Source organism: Oncorhynchus clarkii, chromosome 8 (genome assembly GCF_045791955.1).
Source record: "Oncorhynchus clarkii lewisi isolate Uvic-CL-2024 chromosome 8, UVic_Ocla_1.0, whole genome shotgun sequence".
In the NCBI taxonomy this organism is placed as follows: domain Eukaryota; kingdom Metazoa; phylum Chordata; class Actinopteri; order Salmoniformes; family Salmonidae; genus Oncorhynchus; species Oncorhynchus clarkii.
In genome coordinates this window covers 37,179,471-37,200,490 of record NC_092154.1, presented here as the reverse complement: position 1 = coordinate 37,200,490, position 21,020 = coordinate 37,179,471, and the positions used below count along the sequence as shown (strand labels likewise).

The 21,020-nt window shown below is 40.4% G+C and overlaps 1 protein-coding gene across 2 annotated transcripts in view; it reads left to right on the top strand.

Moving 5' to 3' along the window:
- LOC139415359 (1-phosphatidylinositol 4,5-bisphosphate phosphodiesterase beta-1-like) overlaps positions 1-21,020 on the top strand; it is a 435,430-nt gene that overhangs the window by 237,495 nt on the left and 176,915 nt on the right. For both annotated transcript variants that reach the window (XM_071163445.1, XM_071163446.1), the window contains exons 20-24: positions 18,399-18,553; positions 18,675-18,839; positions 19,696-19,795; positions 20,062-20,166; positions 20,299-20,414. In XM_071163445.1, the coding sequence (XP_071019546.1) occupies positions 18,399-18,553; positions 18,675-18,839; positions 19,696-19,795; positions 20,062-20,166; positions 20,299-20,414 (641 nt within the window). The remainder of the gene's footprint in view (positions 1-18,398; positions 18,554-18,674; positions 18,840-19,695; positions 19,796-20,061; positions 20,167-20,298; positions 20,415-21,020) is intronic.

The following is a 21,020-nucleotide window of genomic DNA, read 5'->3' as shown; positions in this document are numbered from 1 at the left end:
CCTGATTCGTTTCACACTAGACAATAAGTAAGACCTGTTTCGTTTCACACTAGACCATAGGTAAGACCTAATTCGTTTCACACTAGACAGTAGGTAAGACCTGATTCGTTTCACACTAGACAATAGGTAAGACCTGATTCGTTTCACACGAGACAATAAGTAAGACCTGATTCGTTTCACACTAGACAATAAGTAAGACCTGATTCGTTTCACACTAGACCATAGGTAAGACCTAATTCGTTTCACACTAGACAGTAGGTAAGACCTGATTCGTTTCACACTAGACAATAGGTAAGACCTGATTCGTTTCACACTAGACATTAGGTAAGAGCTGATTCATTTCACATTAGACAATAAGTAAGACCCTATTCGTTTTGCACTAGATAGTAGGTGAGACCTGATTCGTTTCCCACTAGACCATAGGTAAGACCTGATTCATTTCACACGACGCAATACGTAAGACCTGATTCGTTTCACAGTAGACAGTAGGTAAGACCTGATTCGTTTCACACGAGACAATAAGTAAGACCTGATTCGTTTCACACTAGACAGTAGGTAAGACCTGATTCGTTTCACACTAGAAAATAAGTAAGACCTGATTCATTCACACGAGACAATAAGTAAGACCTGATTCGTTTCACACTAGACAATAAGTAAGACCTAATTCGTTTCACACTAGACAGTAGGTAAGACCTGATTCGTTTCACACTAGACAATAGGTAAGACCTGATTCGTTTCACACTAGACATTAGGTAAGAGCTGATTCATTTCACACTAGACAATAGGTAAGAGCTGATTCGTTTGGCACTAGACAAAAGGTAAGACCTGATTCGTTTGGCACTAGACAATAGGTAAGACCTGATTCATTTCCCACTAGACCATAGGTAAGACCTGATTCATTTCACACTAGACCATAGGTAAGACCTGATTCATTTCACACTAGACCATAGGTAAGACCTGATTCGTTACACACTAGACAATACGTAAGTCCTGATTCGTTTCACACTAGACAATAGGTAAGACCTGATTCGTTTCGCACTAGTCAATAAGTAAGACCTGATTCTTTTCACACTAGACCATAGGTAAGACCTGATTCGTTTCACATTAGACCTTAGGTAAGACCTGATTCGTTTCACACTAGACCATAGGTAAGACCTAATTCGTTTCACACTAGACAGTAGGTAAGACCTGATTCGTTTCACACTAGACAATAGGTAAGACCTGATTCGTTTCACACTAGACATTAGGTAAGAGCTGATTCATTTCACATTAGACAATAAGTAAGACCTTATTCGTTTTGCACTAGATAGTAGGTAAGACCTGATTCGTTTCCCACTAGACCATAGGTAAGACCTGATTCATTTCACACGACGCAATACGTAAGACCTGATTCGTTTCACAGTAGACAGTAGGTAAGACCTGATTCGTTTCACACTAGACAATAAGTAAGACCTGATTCGTTTCACACGAGACAATAAGTAAGACCTGATTCGTTTCACACTAGACAGTAGGTAAGACCTGATTCGTTTCACACTAGAAAATAAGTAAGACCTGATTCATTCACACGAGACAATAAGTAAGACCTGATTCGTTTCACACTAGACAATAAGTAAGACCTAATTCGTTTCACACTAGACAGTAGGTAAGACCTGATTCGTTTCACACTAGACAATAGGTAAGACCTGATTCGTTTCACACTAGACATTAGGTAAGAGCTGATTCATTTCACACTAGACAATAGGTAAGAGCTGATTCGTTTGGCACTAGACAAAAGGTAAGACCTGATTCGTTTGGCACTAGACAATAGGTAAGACCTGATTCATTTCCCACTAGACCATAGGTAAGACCTGATTCATTTCACACTAGACCATAGGTAAGACCTGATTCATTTCACACTAGACCATAGGTAAGACCTGATTCGTTACACACTAGACAATACGTAAGTCCTGATTCGTTTCACACTAGACAATAGGTAAGACCTGATTCGTTTCGCACTAGTCAATAAGTAAGACCTGATTCTTTTCACACTAGACCATAGGTAAGACCTGATTCGTTTCACACTAGACAATAGGTAAGTCCTGATTCGTTTCACACTAGACAATAGGTAAGACCTGATTCGTTTCGCACTAGTCAATAAGTAAGACCTAATTCGTTTCACACTAGACAGTAGGTAAGACCTGATTCGTTTCACACTAGACAATAGGTAAGACCTGATTCGTTTCACACTAGACATTAGGTAAGAGCTGATTCATTTCACATTAGACCATAGGTAAGACCTGATTCGTTTCACACTAGACCATAGGTAAGACCTGATTAATTTCACACGACGCAATACGTAAGACCTGATTCGTTTCACAGTAGACAGTAGGTAAGACCTGATTCGTTTCACACTAGACAATAAGTAAGACCTGATTCGTTTCACACTAGACAGTAGGTAAGACCTGATTCGTTTCACACTAGAAAATAAGTAAGACCTGATTCATTCACACGAGACAATAAGTAAGACCTGATTCGTTTCACACTAGACAATAAGTAAGACCTAATTCGTTTCACACTAGACAGTAGGTAAGACCTGATTCGTTTCACACTAGACAATAGGTAAGACCTGATTCGTTTCAAACTAGACATTAGGTAAGAGCTGATTCATTTCACACTAGACAATAGGTAAGAGCTGATTCGTTTGGCACTAGACAAAAGGTAAGACCTGATTCGTTTGGCACTAGACAATAGGTAAGACCTGATTCATTTCCCACTAGACCATAGGTAAGACCTGATTCATTTCACACTAGACCATAGGTAAGACCTGATTCATTTCCCACTAGACCATAGGTAAGACCTGATTCATTTCACACTAGACCATAGGTAAGACCTGATTCGTTACACAGTAGACAATACGTAAGTCCTGATTCGTTTCACACTAGACAATAGGTAAGACCTGATTCGTTTCGCACTAGTCAATAAGTAAGACCTGATTCTTTTCACACTAGACCATAGGTAAGACTTGATTCGTTTCACATTAGACCATAGGTAAGAGCTGATTCGTTTCACACTAGACCATAGGTAAGACCTGATTAATTTCACACTAGACCATAGGTAAGACCTGATTCGTTTCACACTAGACCATAGGTAAGACCTAATTCGTTTCGCACTAGACAGAAGGTAAGACCTGATTCGTTTCAAACTAGACAATAGGTAAGACCTGATTCGTTTCACACTAGACAATAGGTAAGAGCTGATTCATTTCACACTAGACAATAGGTAAGAGCTGATTGGTTTGGCACTAGACAATAGGTAAGACCTGATTCGTTTGGCACTAGACAATAGGTAAGACCTGATTAATTTCCCACTAGACCATAGGTAAGACCTGATTCATTTCACACTAGACCATAGGTAAGACCTGATTCGTTTCACACTAGACAATAAGTAAGACCTGATTCGTTTCGCACTAGACAGAAGGTAAGACCTGATTTGTTTCGCACTAGACAGTAGGAAAGACCTGATTCGTTTCACACTAGACAGTAGGTAAGACCTGATTCGTTTCCCACTAGACCATAGGGAAGTCCTGATTCATTTCACACGAGACAATTGGTAAAACCTGATTCATTTCACACGAGACAATTGGTAATACCTGATTCGTTTCAGGCTAGACAATAGGTAAGACCTGATTCGTTTCACACTAGACCATAGGTAAGACCTTATTCGTTTTGCACTAGATAGTAGGTGAGACCTGATTCGTTTCACACTAAACAATAGGTAAGACCTGATTCCTTTCCCACTAGACCATAGGTAAGACCTGATTCATTTCACACTAGACCATAGGTAAGACCTGATTCATTTCACACGACGCAATAAGTAAGACCTGATTCGTTTCACACTAGACCATAGGTAAGACCTGATTCATTTCACACGACGCAATACGTAAGACCTGATTCGTTTCAAACTAGATAATAGGTAAGACCTGATTCGTTTCCCACTAGACCATAGGTAAGACCTGATTCGTTTCACACTAGACCATAGGTAAGACCTGATTCATTTCACATTAGACAGTAGGTAAGACCTGATTCGTTTCACACTAGATAATAAGTAAGACCTGATTCGTTTCACACGAGACAATAAGTAAGACCTGATTCGTTTCACACTAGACAGTAGGTAAGACCTGATTCGTTTCACACTAGAAAATAAGTAAGACCTGATTCGTTTCACACGAGACAATAAGTAAGACCTGATTCGTTTCACACTAGACAATAAGTAAGACCTGATTCGTTTCACACTAGACCATAGGTAAGACCTAATTCGTTTCACACTAGACAGTAGGTAAGACCTGATTCGTTTCACACTAGACAATAGGTAAGACCTGATTCGTTTCACACTAGACATTAAGTAAAAGCTGATTCATTTCACACTAGACAATAGGTAAGAGCTGATTCGTTTGGCACTAGACAATAGGTAAGACCTGATTTGTTTGGCACTAGACAATAGGTAAGACCTGATTCATTTCCCACTAGACCATAGGTAAGACCTGATTCATTTCACACTAGACCATAGGTAAGACCTGATTCATTTCACACTAGACCATAGGTAAGACCTGATTCGTTACACACTAGACAATACTTAAGTCCTGATTCGTTTCACACTAGACAATAGGTAAGACCTGATTAGTTTCAGGCTAGACAATAAGTAAGACCTGATTTGTTTCACACTAGACAATAGGTAAGACCTGATTCGTTTCACACTAGACCATAGGTAAGACCTTATTCGTTTTGCACTAGATAGTAGGTAAGACCTGATTCGTTTCCCACTAGACCATAGGTAAGACCTGATTCATTTCACACGACGCAATATGTAAGACCTGATTCGTTTCAAACTAGATAATAGGTAAGACCTGATTCGTTTCACACGAGACAATAAGTAAGACCTGATTCGTTTCACACTAGACAATAAGTAAGACCTGATTCGTTTCACACTAGACCATAGGTAAGACCTAATTCGTTTCACACTAGACAGTAGGTAAGACCTGATTCGTTTCACACTAGACAATAGGTAAGACCTGATTCGTTTCACACTAGACATTAGGTAAGAGCTGATTCATTTCACATTAGACAATAAGTAAGACCTGATTCGTTTCACACTAGACAATAGGTAAGACCTGATTTGTTTCACACTAGACCATAGGTAAGACCTTATTCGTTTTGCAATAGATAGTAGGTAAGACCTGATTCATTTCACACTAGACAATAGGTAAGAGCTGATTCGTTTGGCACTAGACAAAAGGTAAGACCTGATTCGTTTGGCACTAGACAATAGGTAAGACCTGATTCATTTCCCACTAGACCATAGGTAAGACCTGATTCATTTCACACTAGACCATAGGTAAGACCTGATTCATTTCACACTAGACCATAGGTAAGACCTGATTCGTTACACACTAGACAATACGTAAGTCCTGATTCGTTTCACACTAGACAATAGGTAAGACCTGATTCGTTTCGCACTAGTCAATAAGTAAGACCTGATTCTTTTCACACTAGACCATAGGTAAGACCTGATTCGTTTCACATTAGACCATAGGTAAGACCTGATTCGTTTCACACTAGACCATAGGTAAGACCTGATTAATTTCCCACTAGACCATAGGTAAGACCTGATTCATTTCACACTAGACCATAGGTAAGACCTGATTCGTTTCACACTAGACAATAGGTAAGACCTGATTCGTTTCACACTAGACAATAGGCAAGACCTGATTCGTTTCACACTAGACAATAGGTAAGACCTGATTCGTTTCATACTAGACCATAGGTAAGACCTGATTCGTTTCACACTAGACAAAAGGTAAGACATGATTTGTTTCAAACTAGACAATAAGTAAGACCTGATTCGTTTCACACTAGACAATAAGTAAGACCTGATTCGTTTCGCACTAGACAGAAGGTAAGACCTGATTTGTTTCGCACTAGACAGTAGGAAAGACCTGATTGATTTGTTTCACACTAGACAGTAGGTAAGACCTGATTCGTTTCCCACTAGACCATAGGGAAGTCCTGATTCATTTCACACGAGACAATTGGTAATACCTGATTAATTTCACACGAGACAATTGGTAATACCTGATTCGTTTCAGGCTAGACAATAGGTAAGACCTGTTTCGTTTCACACTAGACCATAGGTAAGACCTTATTTGTTTTGCACTAGATAGTAGGTGAGACCTGATTCGTTTCACACTAGACAATAGGTAAGACCTGATTCCTTTCCCACTAGACCATAGGTAAGACCTGATTCATTTCACACTAGACCATAGGTAAGACCTGATTCATTTCACACGACGCAATAAGTAAGACCTGATTCGTTTCACACTAGACCATAGGTAAGACCTGATTCATTTCACACGACGCAATACGTAAGACCTGATTCGTTTCAAACTAGATAATAGGTAAGACCTGATTCGTTTCCCACTAGATCATAGGTAAGACCTGATTCGTTTCACACTAGACCATAGGTAAGACCTGATTCATTTCACATTAGACAGTAGGTAAGACCTGATTCGTTTCACACTAGATAATAAGTAAGACCTGATTCGTTTCACACGAGACAATAAGTAAGACCTGATTCGTTTCACACTAGACAGTAGGTAAGACCTGATTCGTTTCACACTAGAAAATAAGTAAGACCTGATTCGTTTCACACGAGACAATAAGTAAGACCTGATTCGTTTCACACTAGACAATAAGTAAGACCTGATTCGTTTCACACTAGACCATAGGTAAGACCTAATTCGTTTCACACTAGACAGTAGGTAAGACCTGATTCGTTTCACACTAGACAATAGGTAAGACCTGATTCGTTTCACACTAGACATTAAGTAAACGCTGATTCATTTCACACTAGACAATAGGTAAGAGCTGATTCGTTTGGCACTAGACAATAGGTAATACCTGATTTGTTTGGCACTAGACAATAGGTAAGACCTGATTCATTTCCCACTAGACCATAGGTAAGACCTGATTCATTTCACACTAGACCATAGGTAAGACCTGATTCGTTACACACTAGACAATACTTAAGTCCTGATTCGTTTCACACTAGACAATAGGTAAGACCTGATTAGTTTCAGGCTAGACAATAAGTAAGACCTGATTCGTTTCACACTAGACAATAGGTAAGACCTGATTCGTTTCACACTAGACCATAGGTAAGACCTTATTCGTTTTGCACTAGATAGTAGGTAAGACCTGATTCGTTTCCCACTAGACCATAGGTAAGACCTGATTCATTTCACACGACGCAATACGTAAGACCTGATTCGTTTCAAACTAGATAATAGGTAAGACCTGATTCGTTTCACACGAGACAATAAGTAAGACCTGATTCGTTTCACACTAGACAATAAGTAAGACCTGATTCGTTTCACACTAGACCATAGGTAAGACCTAATTCGTTTCACACTAGACAGTAGGTAAGACCTGATTCGTTTCACACTAGACAATAGGTAAGACCTGATTCGTTTCACACTAGACATTACGTAAGACCTACTTTGTTTCACACTAGACCATAGGTAAGACCTTATTCGTTTTCCAATAGATCGTAGGTAAGACCTGATTCATTTCACACTAGACCATAGGTAAGACCTGATTCGTTACACACTAGACATTACGTAAGTCCTGATTCGTTTCACACTAGACAATAGGTAAGACCTGATTCGTTTCGCACTAGTCAATAAGTAAGACCTGATTCGTTTCACACTAGACCATAGGTAAGACCTGATTCGTTTCACATTAGACCATAGGTAAGACCTGATTCGTTTCACACTAGACCATAGGTAAGACCTGATTCGTTACACACTAGACAATACGTAAGTCCTGATTCGTTTCACACTAGACCATAGGTAAGACCTGATTCGTTACACACTAGACAATACTTAAGTCCTGATTCGTTTCACACTAGACAATAGGTAAGACCTGATTAGTTTCAGGCTAGACAATAAGTAAGACCTGATTCGTTTCACACTAGACAATAGGTAAGACCTGATTCGTTTCACACTAGACCATAGGTAAGACCTTATTCGTTTTGCACTAGATAGTAGGTAAGACCTGATTCGTTTCCCACTAGACCATAGGTAAGACCTGATTCATTTCACACGACGCAATACGTAAGACCTGATTCGTTTCAAACTAGATAATAGGTAAGACCTGATTCGTTTCACACGAGACAATAAGTAAGACCTGATTCGTTTCACACTAGACAATAAGTAAGACCTGATTCGTTTCACACTAGACCATAGGTAAGACCTAATTCGTTTCACACTAGACAGTAGGTAAGACCTGATTCGTTTCACACTAGACAATAGGTAAGACCTGATTCGTTTCACACTAGACATTAGGTAAGACCTACTTTGTTTCACACTAGACCATAGGTAAGACCTTATTCGTTTTGCAATAGATAGTAGGTAAGACCTGATTCATTTCACACTAGACCATAGGTAAGACCTGATTCGTTACACACTAGACAATACGTAAGTCCTGATTCGTTTCACACTAGACAATAGGTAAGACCTGATTCGTTTCGCACTAGTCAATAAGTAAGACCTGATTCGTTTCACACTAGACCATAGGTAAGACCTGATTCGTTTCACATTAGACCATAGGTAAGACCTGATTCGTTTCACACTAGACCATAGGTAAGACCTAATTAGTTTCGCACTAGACAGAAGGTAAGACCTGATTCGTTTCACACTAGACAATAGGTAAGACCTGATTCGTTTCACACTAGACAATAGGTAAGAGCTGATTCATTTCACACTAGACAATAGGTAAGAGCTGATTCTTTTGGCACTAGACAATAGGTAAGACCTGATTCGTTACACACTAGACAATACGTAAGTCCTGATTCGTTTCACATTAGACCATAGGTAAGACCTGATTCGTTTCACACTAGACCATAGGTAAGACCTAATTCGTTTCGCACTAGACAGAAGGTAAGACCTGATTCGTTTCACACTAGACAATAGGTAAGACCTGATTCGTTTCACACTTGACAATAGGTAAGAGCTGATTCATTTCACACTAGACAATAGGTAAGAGCTGATTCGTTTGGCACTAGACAATAGGTAAGACCTGATTCGTTTGGCACTAGACAATAGGTAAGACCTGATTCATTTCCCACTAGACCATAGGTAAGTCCTGATTCGTTTCACACTAGACCATAGGTAAGACCTGATTCGTTACACACTAGACAATACTTAAGTCCTGATTCGTTTCACACTAGACAATAGGTAAGACCTGATTAGTTTCAGGCTAGACAATAAGTAAGACCTGATTCGTTTCACACTAGACAATAGGTAAGACCTGATTCGTTTCACACTAGACCATAGGTAAGACCTTATTCGTTTTGCACTAGATAGTAGGTAAGACCTGATTCGTTTCCCACTAGACCATAGGTAAGACCTGATTCATTTCACACGACGCAATACGTAAGACCTGATTCGTTTCAAACTAGATAATAGGTAAGACCTGATTCGTTTCACACGAGACAATAAGTAAGACCTGATTCGTTTCACACTAGACAATAAGTAAGACCTGATTCGTTTCACACTAGACCATAGGTAAGACCTAATTCGTTTCACACTAGACAGTAGGTAAGACCTGATTCGTTTCACACTAGACAATAGGTAAGACCTGATTCGTTTCACACTAGACATTAGGTAAGACCTACTTTGTTTCACACTAGACCATAGGTAAGACCTTATTCGTTTTGCAATAGATAGTAGGTAAGACCTGATTCATTTCACACTAGACCATAGGTAAGACCTGATTCGTTACACACTAGACAATACGTAAGTCCTGATTCGTTTCACACTAGACAATAGGTAAGACCTGATTCGTTTCGCACTAGTCAATAAGTAAGACCTGATTCGTTTCACACTAGACCATAGGTAAGACCTGATTCGTTTCACATTAGACCATAGGTAAGACCTGATTCGTTTCACACTAGACCATAGGTAAGACCTAATTCGTTTCGCACTAGACAGAAGGTAAGACCTGATTCGTTTCACACTAGACAATAGGTAAGACCTGATTCGTTTCACACTAGACAATAGGTAAGAGCTGATTCATTTCACACTAGACAATAGGTAAGAGCTGATTCTTTTGGCACTAGACAATAGGTAAGACCTGATTCGTTACACACTAGACAATACGTAAGTCCTGATTCGTTTCACATTAGACCATAGGTAAGACCTGATTCGTTTCACACTAGACCATAGGTAAGACCTAATTCGTTTCGCACTAGACAGAAGGTAAGACCTGATTCGTTTCACACTAGACAATAGGTAAGACCTGATTCGTTTCACACTTGACAATAGGTAAGAGCTGATTCATTTCACACTAGACAATAGGTAAGAGCTGATTCGTTTGGCACTAGACAATAGGTAAGACCTGATTCGTTTGGCACTAGACAATAGGTAAGACCTGATTCATTTCCCACTAGACCATAGGTAAGACCTGATTCATTTCACACTAGACCATAGGTAAGACCTGATTCATTTCACACTAGACCATAGGTAAGACCTGATTCGTTTCACACTAGACAATAGGTAAGACCTGATTTGTTTCACACTAGACAATAGGTAAGACCTGATTCGTTTCATACTAGACCATAGGTAAGACCTGATTCGTTTCACACTAGACAAAAGGTAAGACATGATTTGTTTCAAACTAGACAATAAGTAAGACCTGATTCGTTTCACACTAGACAATAAGTAAGACCTGATTCGTTTCGCACTAGACAGTAGGAAAGACCTGATTCGTTTCACACTAGACAGTAGGTAAGACCTGATTCGTTTCCCACTAGACCATAGGGAAGTCCTGATTCATTTCACACGAGACAATTGGTAATACCTGATTCATTTCACACGAGACAATTGGTAATACCTGATTCGTTTCAGGCTAGACAATAGGTAAGACCTGATTCGTTTCACACTAGACCATAGGTAAGACCTTATTCGTTTTGCACTAGATAGTAGGTGAGACCTGATTCGTTTCACACTAGACAATAGGTAAGACCTGATTCCTTTCACACTAGACAGTAGGTAAGACCTGATTCATTTCACACTAGACCATAGGTAAGACCTGATTCATTTCACACGACGCAATAAGTAAGACCTGATTCGTTTCACACTAGACCATGGGTAAGACCTGACTCATTTCACATGACGCAATGCGTAAGACCTGATTCGTTTCAAACTAGATAATAGGTAAGACCTGATTCGTTTCCCACTAGACCATAGGTAAGACCTGATTCGTTTCACACTAGACCATAGGTAAGACCTGATTCATTTCACATTAGACAGTAGGTAAGACCTGATTCGTTTCACACTAGATAATAAGTAAGACCAGATTCGTTTCACACGAGACAATAAGTAAGACCTGATTCGTTTCACACTAGACAGTAGGTAAGACCTGATTCGTTTCACACTAGACCAGAGGTAAGACCTAATTCGTTTCACACTAGACAGTAGGTAAGACCTGATTCGTTTCACACTAGACAATAGGTAAGACCTGATTCGTTTCACACTAGACATTAAGTAAAAGCTGATTCATTTCACACTAGACAATAGGTAAGAGCTGATTCGTTTGGCACTAGACAATAGGTAAGACCTGATTTGTTTGGCACTAGACAATAGGTAAGACCTGATTCATTTCCCACTAGACCATAGGTAAGACCTGATTCATTTCACACTAGACCATAGGTAAGACCTGATTCATTTCACACTAGACCATAGGTAAGACCTGATTCGTTACACACTAGACAATACGTAAGTCCTGATTCGTTTCACACTAGACAATAGGTAAGACCTGATTAGTTTCAGGCTAGACAATAAGTAAGACCTGATTCGTTTCACACTAGACAATAGGTAAGACCTGATTCGTTTCACACTAGACCATAGGTAAGACCTTATTCGTTTTGCACTAGATAGTAGGTAAGACCTGATTCGTTTCCCACTAGACCATAGGTAAGACCTGATTAATTTCACACGACGCAATACGTAAGACCTGATTCGTTTCAAACTAGATAATAGGTAAGACCTGATTCGTTTCACACGAGACAATAAGTAAGACCTGATTCGTTTCACACTAGACAATAAGTAAGACCTGATTCGTTTCACACTAGACCATAGGTAAGACATAATTAGTTTCACACTAGACAGTAGGTAAGACCTGATTCGTTTCACACTAGACAATAGGTAAGACCTGATTCGTTTCACACTAGACATTAGGTAAGAGCTGATTCATTTCACATTAGACAATAAGTAAGACCTGATTTGTTTCACACTAGACCATAGGTAAGACCTTATTCGTTTTGCACTAGATAGTAGGTAAGACCTGATTCATTTCACACTAGACCATAGGTAAGACCTGATTCGTTACACACTAGACAATACGTAAGTCCTGATTCGTTTCACACTAGACAATAGGTAAGACCTGATTCGTTTCGCACTAGTCAATAAGTAAGACCTGATTCGTTTCATACTAGACCATAGGTAAGACCTGATTCGTTTCACATTAGACCATAGGTAAGACCTGATTCGTTTCACACTAGACCATAGGTAAGACCTGATTAATTTCACACTAGACCATAGGTAAGACCTGATTCGTTTCACACTAGACCATAGGTAAGACCTAATTCGTTTCGCACTAGACAGAAGGTAAGACCTGATTCGTTTCACACTAGACAATAGGTAAGACCTGATTCGTTTCACACTAGACAATAGGTAAGAGCTGATTCATTTCACACTAGACAATAGGTAAGAGCTGATTCGTTTGGCACTAGTCAATAGGTAAGACCTGATTCGTTTGGCACTAGACAATAGGTAAGACCTGATTCATTTCCCACTAGACCATAGGTAAGACCTGATTCATTTCACACTAGACCATAGGTAAGACCTGATTCATTTCACACTAGACCATAGGTAAGACCTGATTCGTTTCACACTAGACAATAGGTAAGACCTGATTCGTTTCACACTAGACAATAGGTAAGACCTGATTCGTTTCACACTAGACCATAGGTAAGATCTGATTCGTTTCACACTAGACAAAAGGTAAGACATGATTTGTTTCAAACTAGACAATAAGTAAGACCTGATTCGTTTCACACTAGACAATAAGTAAGACCTGATTCGTTTCGCACTAGACAGAAGGTAAGACCTGATTTGTTTCGCACTAGACAGTAGGAAAGACCTGATTCGTTTCACACTAGACAGTAGGTAAGACCTGATTCGTTTCCCACTAGACCATAGGTAAGACCTTATTCGTTTTCACTAGATAGTAGGTGAGACCTGATTCGTTTCACACTAGACAATACGTAAGACCTGATTCCTTTCCCACTAGACCATAGGTAAGACCTGATTCATTTCACACAACGCAATAAGTAAGACCTGATTCGTTTCACACTAGACCATAGGTAAGACCTGATTCATTTCACACGACGCAATACGTAAGACCTGATTCGTTTCAAACTAGATAATAGGTAAGACCTGATTCGTTTCCCACTAGACCATAGGTAAGACCTGATTCGTTTCACACTAGACCATAGGTAAGACCTGATTCATTTTACATTAGACAGTAGGTAAGACCTGATTTGTTTCACACTAGATAATAAGTAAGACCTGATTCGTTTCACACTAGACAATAGGTAAGACCTGATTCGTTTCACACTAGACATTAAGTAAAAGCTGATTCATTTCACACTAGACAATAGGTAAGAGCTGATTCGTTTGGCACTAGACAATAGGTAAGACCTGATTCATTTCACACTAGACCATAGGTAAGACCTGATTCGTTACACACTAGACAATACGTAAGTCCTGATTCGTTTCACACTAGACAATAGGTAAGACCTGATTAGTTTCAGGCTAGACAATAAGTAAGACCTGATTCGTTTCACACTAGACAATAGGTAAGACCTGATTCGTTTCACACTAGACAATAGGTAAGACCTGATTCGTTTCACACTAGACATTAAGTAAAAGCTGATTCATTTCACACTAGACAATAGGTAAGAGCTGATTCGTTTGGCACTAGACAATAGGTAAGACCTGATTTGTTTGGCACTAGACAATAGGTAAGACCTGATTCATTTCCCACTAGACCATAGGTAAGACCTGATTCATTTCACACTAGACCATAGGTAAGACCTGATTCATTTCACACTAGACCATAGGTAAGACCTGATTCGTTACACACTAGACAATACGTAAGTCCTGATTCGTTTCACACTAGACAATAGGTAAGACCTGATTAGTTTCAGGCTAGACAATAAGTAAGACCTGATTCGTTTCACACTAGACAATACGTAAGACCTGATTCGTTTCACACTAGACCATAGGTAAGACCTTATTCGTTTTGCACTAGATAGTAGGTAAGACCTGATTCGTTTCCCACTAGACCATAGGTAAGACCTGATTAATTTCACACGACGCAATACGTAAGACCTGATTCGTTTCAAACTAGATAATAGGTAAGACCTGATTCGTTTCACACGAGACAATAAGTAAGACCTGATTCGTTTCACACTAGACAATAAGTAAGACCTGATTCGTTTCACACTAGACCATAGGTAAGACATAATTAGTTTCACACTAGACAGTAGGTAAGACCTGATTCGTTTCACACTAGACAATAGGTAAGACCTGATTCGTTTCACACTAGACATTAGGTAAGAGCTGATTCATTTCACATTAGACAATAAGTAAGACCTGATTTGTTTCACACTAGACCATAGGTAAGACCTTATTCGTTTTGCACTAGATAGTAGGTAAGACCTGATTCATTTCACACTAGACCATAGGTAAGACCTGATTCGTTACACACTAGACAATACGTAAGTCCTGATTCGTTTCACACTAGACAATAGGTAAGACCTGATTCGTTTCGCACTAGTCAATAAGTAAGACCTGATTCGTTTCATACTAGACCATAGGTAAGACCTGATTCGTTTCACATTAGACCATAGGTAAGACCTGATTCGTTTCACACTAGACCATAGGTAAGACCTGATTAATTTCACACTAGACCATAGGTAAGACCTGATTCGTTTCACACTAGACCATAGGTAAGACCTAATTCGTTTCGCACTAGACAGAAGGTAAGACCTGATTCGTTTCACACTAGACAATAGGTAAGACCTGATTCGTTTCACACTAGACAATAGGTAAGAGCTGATTCATTTCACACTAGACAATAGGTAAGAGCTGATTCGTTTGGCACTAGTCAATAGGTAAGACCTGATTCGTTTGGCACTAGACAATAGGTAAGACCTGATTCATTTCCCACTAGACCATAGGTAAGACCTGATTCATTTCACACTAGACCATAGGTAAGACCTGATTCATTTCACACTAGACCATAGGTAAGACCTGATTCGTTTCACACTAGACAATAGGTAAGACCTGATTCGTTTCACACTAGACAATAGGTAAGACCTGATTCGTTTCACACTAGACCATAGGTAAGATCTGATTCGTTTCACACTAGACAAAAGGTAAGACATGATTTGTTTCAAACTAGACAATAAGTAAGACCTGATTCGTTTCACACTAGACAATAAGTAAGACCTGATTCGTTTCGCACTAGACAGAAGGTAAGACCTGATTTGTTTCGCACTAGACAGTAGGAAAGACCTGATTCGTTTCACACTAGACAGTAGGTAAGACCTGATTCGTTTCCCACTAGACCATAGGTAAGACCTTATTCGTTTTGCACTAGATAGTAGGTGAGACCTGATTCGTTTCACACTAGACAATACGTAAGACCTGATTCCTTTCCCACTAGACCATAGGTAAGACCTGATTCATTTCACACGACGCAATAAGTAAGACCTGATTCGTTTCACACTAGACCATAGGTAAGACCTGATTCATTTCACACGACGCAATACGTAAGACCTGATTCGTTTCAAACTAGATAATAGGTAAGACCTGATTCGTTTCCCACTAGACCATAGGTAAGACCTGATTCGTTTCACACTAGACCATAGGTAAGACCTGATTCATTTTACATTAGACAGTAGGTAAGACCTGATTTGTTTCACACTAGATAATAAGTAAGACCTGATTCGTTTCACACTAGACAATAGGTAAGACCTGATTCGTTTCACACTAGACATTAAGTAAAAGCTGATTCATTTCACACTAGACAATAGGTAAGAGCTGATTCGTTTGGCACTAGACAATAGGTAAGACCTGATTCATTTCACACTAGACCATAGGTAAGACCTGATTCGTTACACACTAGACAATACGTAAGTCCTGATTCGTTTCACACTAGACAATAGGTAAGACCTGATTAGTTTCAGGCTAGACAATAAGTAAGACCTGATTCGTTTCACACTAGACAATAGGTAAGACCTGATTCGTTTCACACTAGACCATAGGTAAGACCTGATTCGTTTCACACTAGACAATAAGTAAGACCTGATTCGTTTCACACTAGACCATAGGTAAGACCTAATTCGTTTCACACTAGACAGTAGGTAAGACCTGATTCGTTTCACACTAGACAATAGGTAAGACCTGATTCGTTTCACACTAGACATTAGGTAAGAGCTGATTCATTTCACATTTGACAATAAGTAAGACCTGATTCGTTTCACACTAGACAATAGGTAAGACCTGATTCATTTTACACTAGACCATAGGTAAGACCTGACACAACTATTGGTAAGGTCTAAATCAGTATATCATCGGTTTGTCGCGGTTGGGGTTAGAGGTTGGTATAGTGATACTAGTGAATTGGGAAAGTACTGTTTGATCTTGTATTCCTGTAACTCTCTCATTCACTCTCTTTCCCCTTCTCAATTCAATTTAAGGGCTTTATTGGCATGGGAAACATGTGTTAACATTGCCAAAGTAGATAATAAGTAGATAATAAACAAAAGTGAAATTAACAACAGCAATTAACAGTAAATATTACACTCACAGAAGTTCCAAAATAATAAAGAATTTTCAAATGTCATATTATATCTATATGCGGTGTTGTAATGATGTGCAAATAGTTAAAGTACAAAAGGGAAAAGGTGTTTGTTCTACACTGGTTGCCCTTTTCTTGTGGCAACAGGTCACACATCTTGCTGCTGTGATGCACACTGTGGTATTTCACCCAGTAGATATGGGAGTTTATCAAAATTGGGTTTGTTTCCGAATTCTTTGTGACTCTGTGTAATCTGCGGGAAATATGTGTCTCTAATATGGTCATACATTGGGCAGGTGGTTAGGAAGTGCAGCTCAGTTTCCACCTCATTTTATGAGCAGTGTGCACATAGCCTGTCTTCTCTTGAGAGCCAGGTCTGCCTTCGGCGACCCTGTACATAGTCAAAGCTTTCCTTAAGTTTTGGTCAGTCATGGTGGTCAAGTATTCTGCCACTGTGTACTCTCTGTTTAGGGCCAAATAGCATTCTAGTTTGCTCTGTTTTTTTGTTAATTCTGTCCAATGTTTCAAATTATCTTTTTGTTTTCTCCTGATTTGGTTGGGTCTAATTGTGTTGCTGTCCTGGGGCCTCTGTGGCGTCTGTTTGTGTTTGTGAACAGAGCCCCAGGATCAGCTTTCTTAGGAGACTCTTCTCCAGGTTTATTTATCTGTAGATGGCTTTGTTATGGGTGGTTTGGGAATCGCTTCCTTTTTGGTGGTTGTAGAATTTAACAGCTCTTTTCTGGATTTTGATAATTAGATGGTATCGGCCTAATTCTGCTCTGCATACATTATTTGGTGTTTTACGCTGTACACGGGGGATATTTTTTTGTAATTCTGCATGCAGAGTCTCAATTTGGTGTTTGTCCCATTTTGTGAATTCTTGTTTGGTGAGCAGACCCCAGACCTCACAACCATAAAGGGCAATGGGTTCTATAACAGGTCCTAATTGGTATGTCGAATTTTATATTCCTTTTGGTAACATAGAAGGCCCTTCTTGCCTTGTTTCTCAGCTCGTTCACAGATTTACCTGTGGTGCGGATGTTTAGGCCGAGGTATGTATAGTTTTTTGTGTGCTCTAGGGCAACGGTGTCTAGATGGAATTTGTATTTGTGATCCTGGCGACTGGACTTCTTTTGGAACACCATTATTTTTGTCTTACTGAGATTTACTGCCAGGGCCCAAGTTTGTCAGAATCTGTGCAGAAGATATCGGTGCTGCTGTAGACCCTCCTTGGTTGGTGACAGAAGCGCCAGATCATCAGCAAACAGTAGACACTTGACTTCAGATTCTAGTAGGTTGAGTCTCTTTCTCAATCTCTTTCTCCCTCTCCTCTCCCCCTCTCCCACTCACCTTTCCCTCCCTCCTACCTCTCTCTCCCTCCTTCTCTCTCTCTCTCTCTCTCTCTCTCTCTCTCTCTCTCTCTCTCTCCATCAGACCTGTCCATGATGTTAAACCTGGGCATGTATGAGTACAACGGGAAGTGTGGCTACAGGCTGAAACCAGAGTTCATGAGACGACCGGACAAACACTTTGACCCCTTCGCTGAGAGCACTGTGGACGGCATCGTAGCCAACACGCTGTCTGTCAAGGTGCTTATCTGTGTGTTCCGCGTACAGTACGTGCGTTTGCGTGTTTTGACTGTATGTGGTATGGGTGCACGGACTTCACAGCTCTCATCTGTTTTTATCATCCTCGTCTCTCCGTCTCCAGATCATCTCAGGCCAGTTTCTGACCGATAAGAAGGTGGGGACGTATGTGGAGATAGATATGTTTGGTCTGCCAGTGGACACCAGAAGGAAGGGTTTTAAGACCAAGACGTCTCAGGGCAACGCTGTCAACCCTGTCTGGGAGGAGGAGGCCTTCACACTCAAGAAGGTAAAGCATAATATAGGGCAGACTGTTATGGGATTTGTAGTTCTTTAAGGTAAAACATATATACTGTATAATATATTGCGATTGCTACCAACCTTTTTTGCCTGTCACCAGTATCCTTGACATTGATTGTTACTGGTATTGACCTTGTATTTACAGTGCCAGTCAACATTTTGGACACATGTACTCATTCAAGGGTTTTTCTTTATTTTTTAAAACTATTTTCTACATTGTAGAATAATAGTGAAGACATCAACACTATGGAAAAACACATATGGAATCATGTAGTAACCAAAAAAGTGTTAAACAAATCAACGTATATTTTAGATTTGAGATTCTTCAAAGTAGCCCAAGGAGGTGTGTGTGTGTGTGTGTGTGTGTGTGTGTGTGTGTGTGTGTGTGTGTGTGTGTGTGTGTGTGTGTGTGTGTGTGTGTGTGTGTGTGTGTGTGTGTGTGTGTGTGTGTGTGTGTCATCCCCACACATATAGTGTAGATGTCTTTTATTCTCGTGTACAAATAAAAATAGAAATAATATTGTGTGTACTTGTTTGATATGAATTGTTGAGGAAGAGCATCCTCTGCCAAATAAAGGTGACAAATAAACTTGGATTGGATCATGATCTTACCCCATTTAGATCATCCAGGGTAACGTTGTCAACCCTGTCTGTGATGAGGAGGCTGTCATCCTCGAGGAACCCATAGAGAGAAATAATGTGCTATTGAATTATGTGTGTAAATCACTGTTTAAAACATCACAGAGCACATCTTTATGGGATTTGTAGTTCTTTAAAACCAAGAACTCCCAGGCTAATGTGACCATCCATGGGTGTATGTTTCTGTGTCTGTGATGGTTCCTCAGGTGGTTCTGCCCACTCTGGCCTCAATGAGGATTTCTGTGTTTGAGGATGGAGGGAAGTTCATTGGCCATCGCATCATTCCTGTGAATGCCATCCGCCCAGGTGAGGCCTATAGCTTAATAGTCTGACTGACTACCATTCTGGTCCATTTTTCTGCTTGAGTGATGCTGTGTAACAGTCCTTTAACTTCTGAACTTCTGATTACTCACCCCTGTGTGTGTGTGTGTGTGTGTGTGTGTGTGTGTGTGTGTGTGTGTGTGTGTGTGTGTGTGTGTGTGTGTGTGTGTGTGTGTGTGTGTGTGTGTGTGTGTGTGTGTGTGTGTGTGTGTGTGTGTGTGTGTGTGTGTGTGTGTGTGTGTGTGTTCCAGGTTACCACTACATTGGTCTGAGGAATGAGAAGAACCAGGCTCTGACCCTCCCTGCTCTGTTTGTCTATGTAGAGGTCAAGGACTATGTCCCTGATACATTCGCAGGTACAATGCCTGACATACCTTACAGAATACTGGTATAGAACTAAACCATGGAGTTATAACTATGTTTATGTTTCCACTGGCTTTACATAACAGCATTGATGATACATTATTTTCCCCCGTTCTCTACCTCAGATGTCATCGAGGCGTTGTCCAATCCCATCCGTTACGTCAACCTGATGGAGCAGAGAGCCAATCAACTGGCAGCTCTCACTCTGGAGGAGGGAGCAGAGGAGGAGGACAGCAAAGAGGTGGGTGTGTCGTCCGTCATCCCCACACTAATCGATAAGTAACAGATCAATGAGCCTTTCCCCAGGCAGTAGGCCTGTCTCTTTGTGAAGAGATGATTGGGTTAGAGCTATTGACCAGGGCTCAGGAACTAAGGGTTGAGGGCTAGGAGGGAGGGAGTCGTGGGGCAGGGGGAGACAGAGATGAAGGGTGAGGGGGGCAGGGGTATCACGGGGGTGAAGGAGGAGAGGTTGGGGTTAGAAGGGGGGTGAGCTCTGAGGGGTAGTAAGGGAGTTGTTGGTGGAGGTCGGCCCCAAGGGAGCTGTATCGCCTGATTTGCCAGTTGAACTGATTATCCACAGGGACATCCAATAGAGAGCCTGTACATGCTGACACCTTGGCAACGGTCGCTTAGTGAAATAGTGGGCTTCCCGCTGGAGTGTCAGAGACAGAGGGAGAGGAAGAAAGATGTGAGTGGAGAGCAGAGGAGAACAGATTGTCCTCTCCTGTCCAAAACAGGCTTAAGGAGAGAGGACTCACTAACAAACAAATACATGCCAAGTACTACAACAAGTCAGGGTTGAAGAGAACCTAGAGAGGGACATTGAGACAACATAAGGAGAACATTG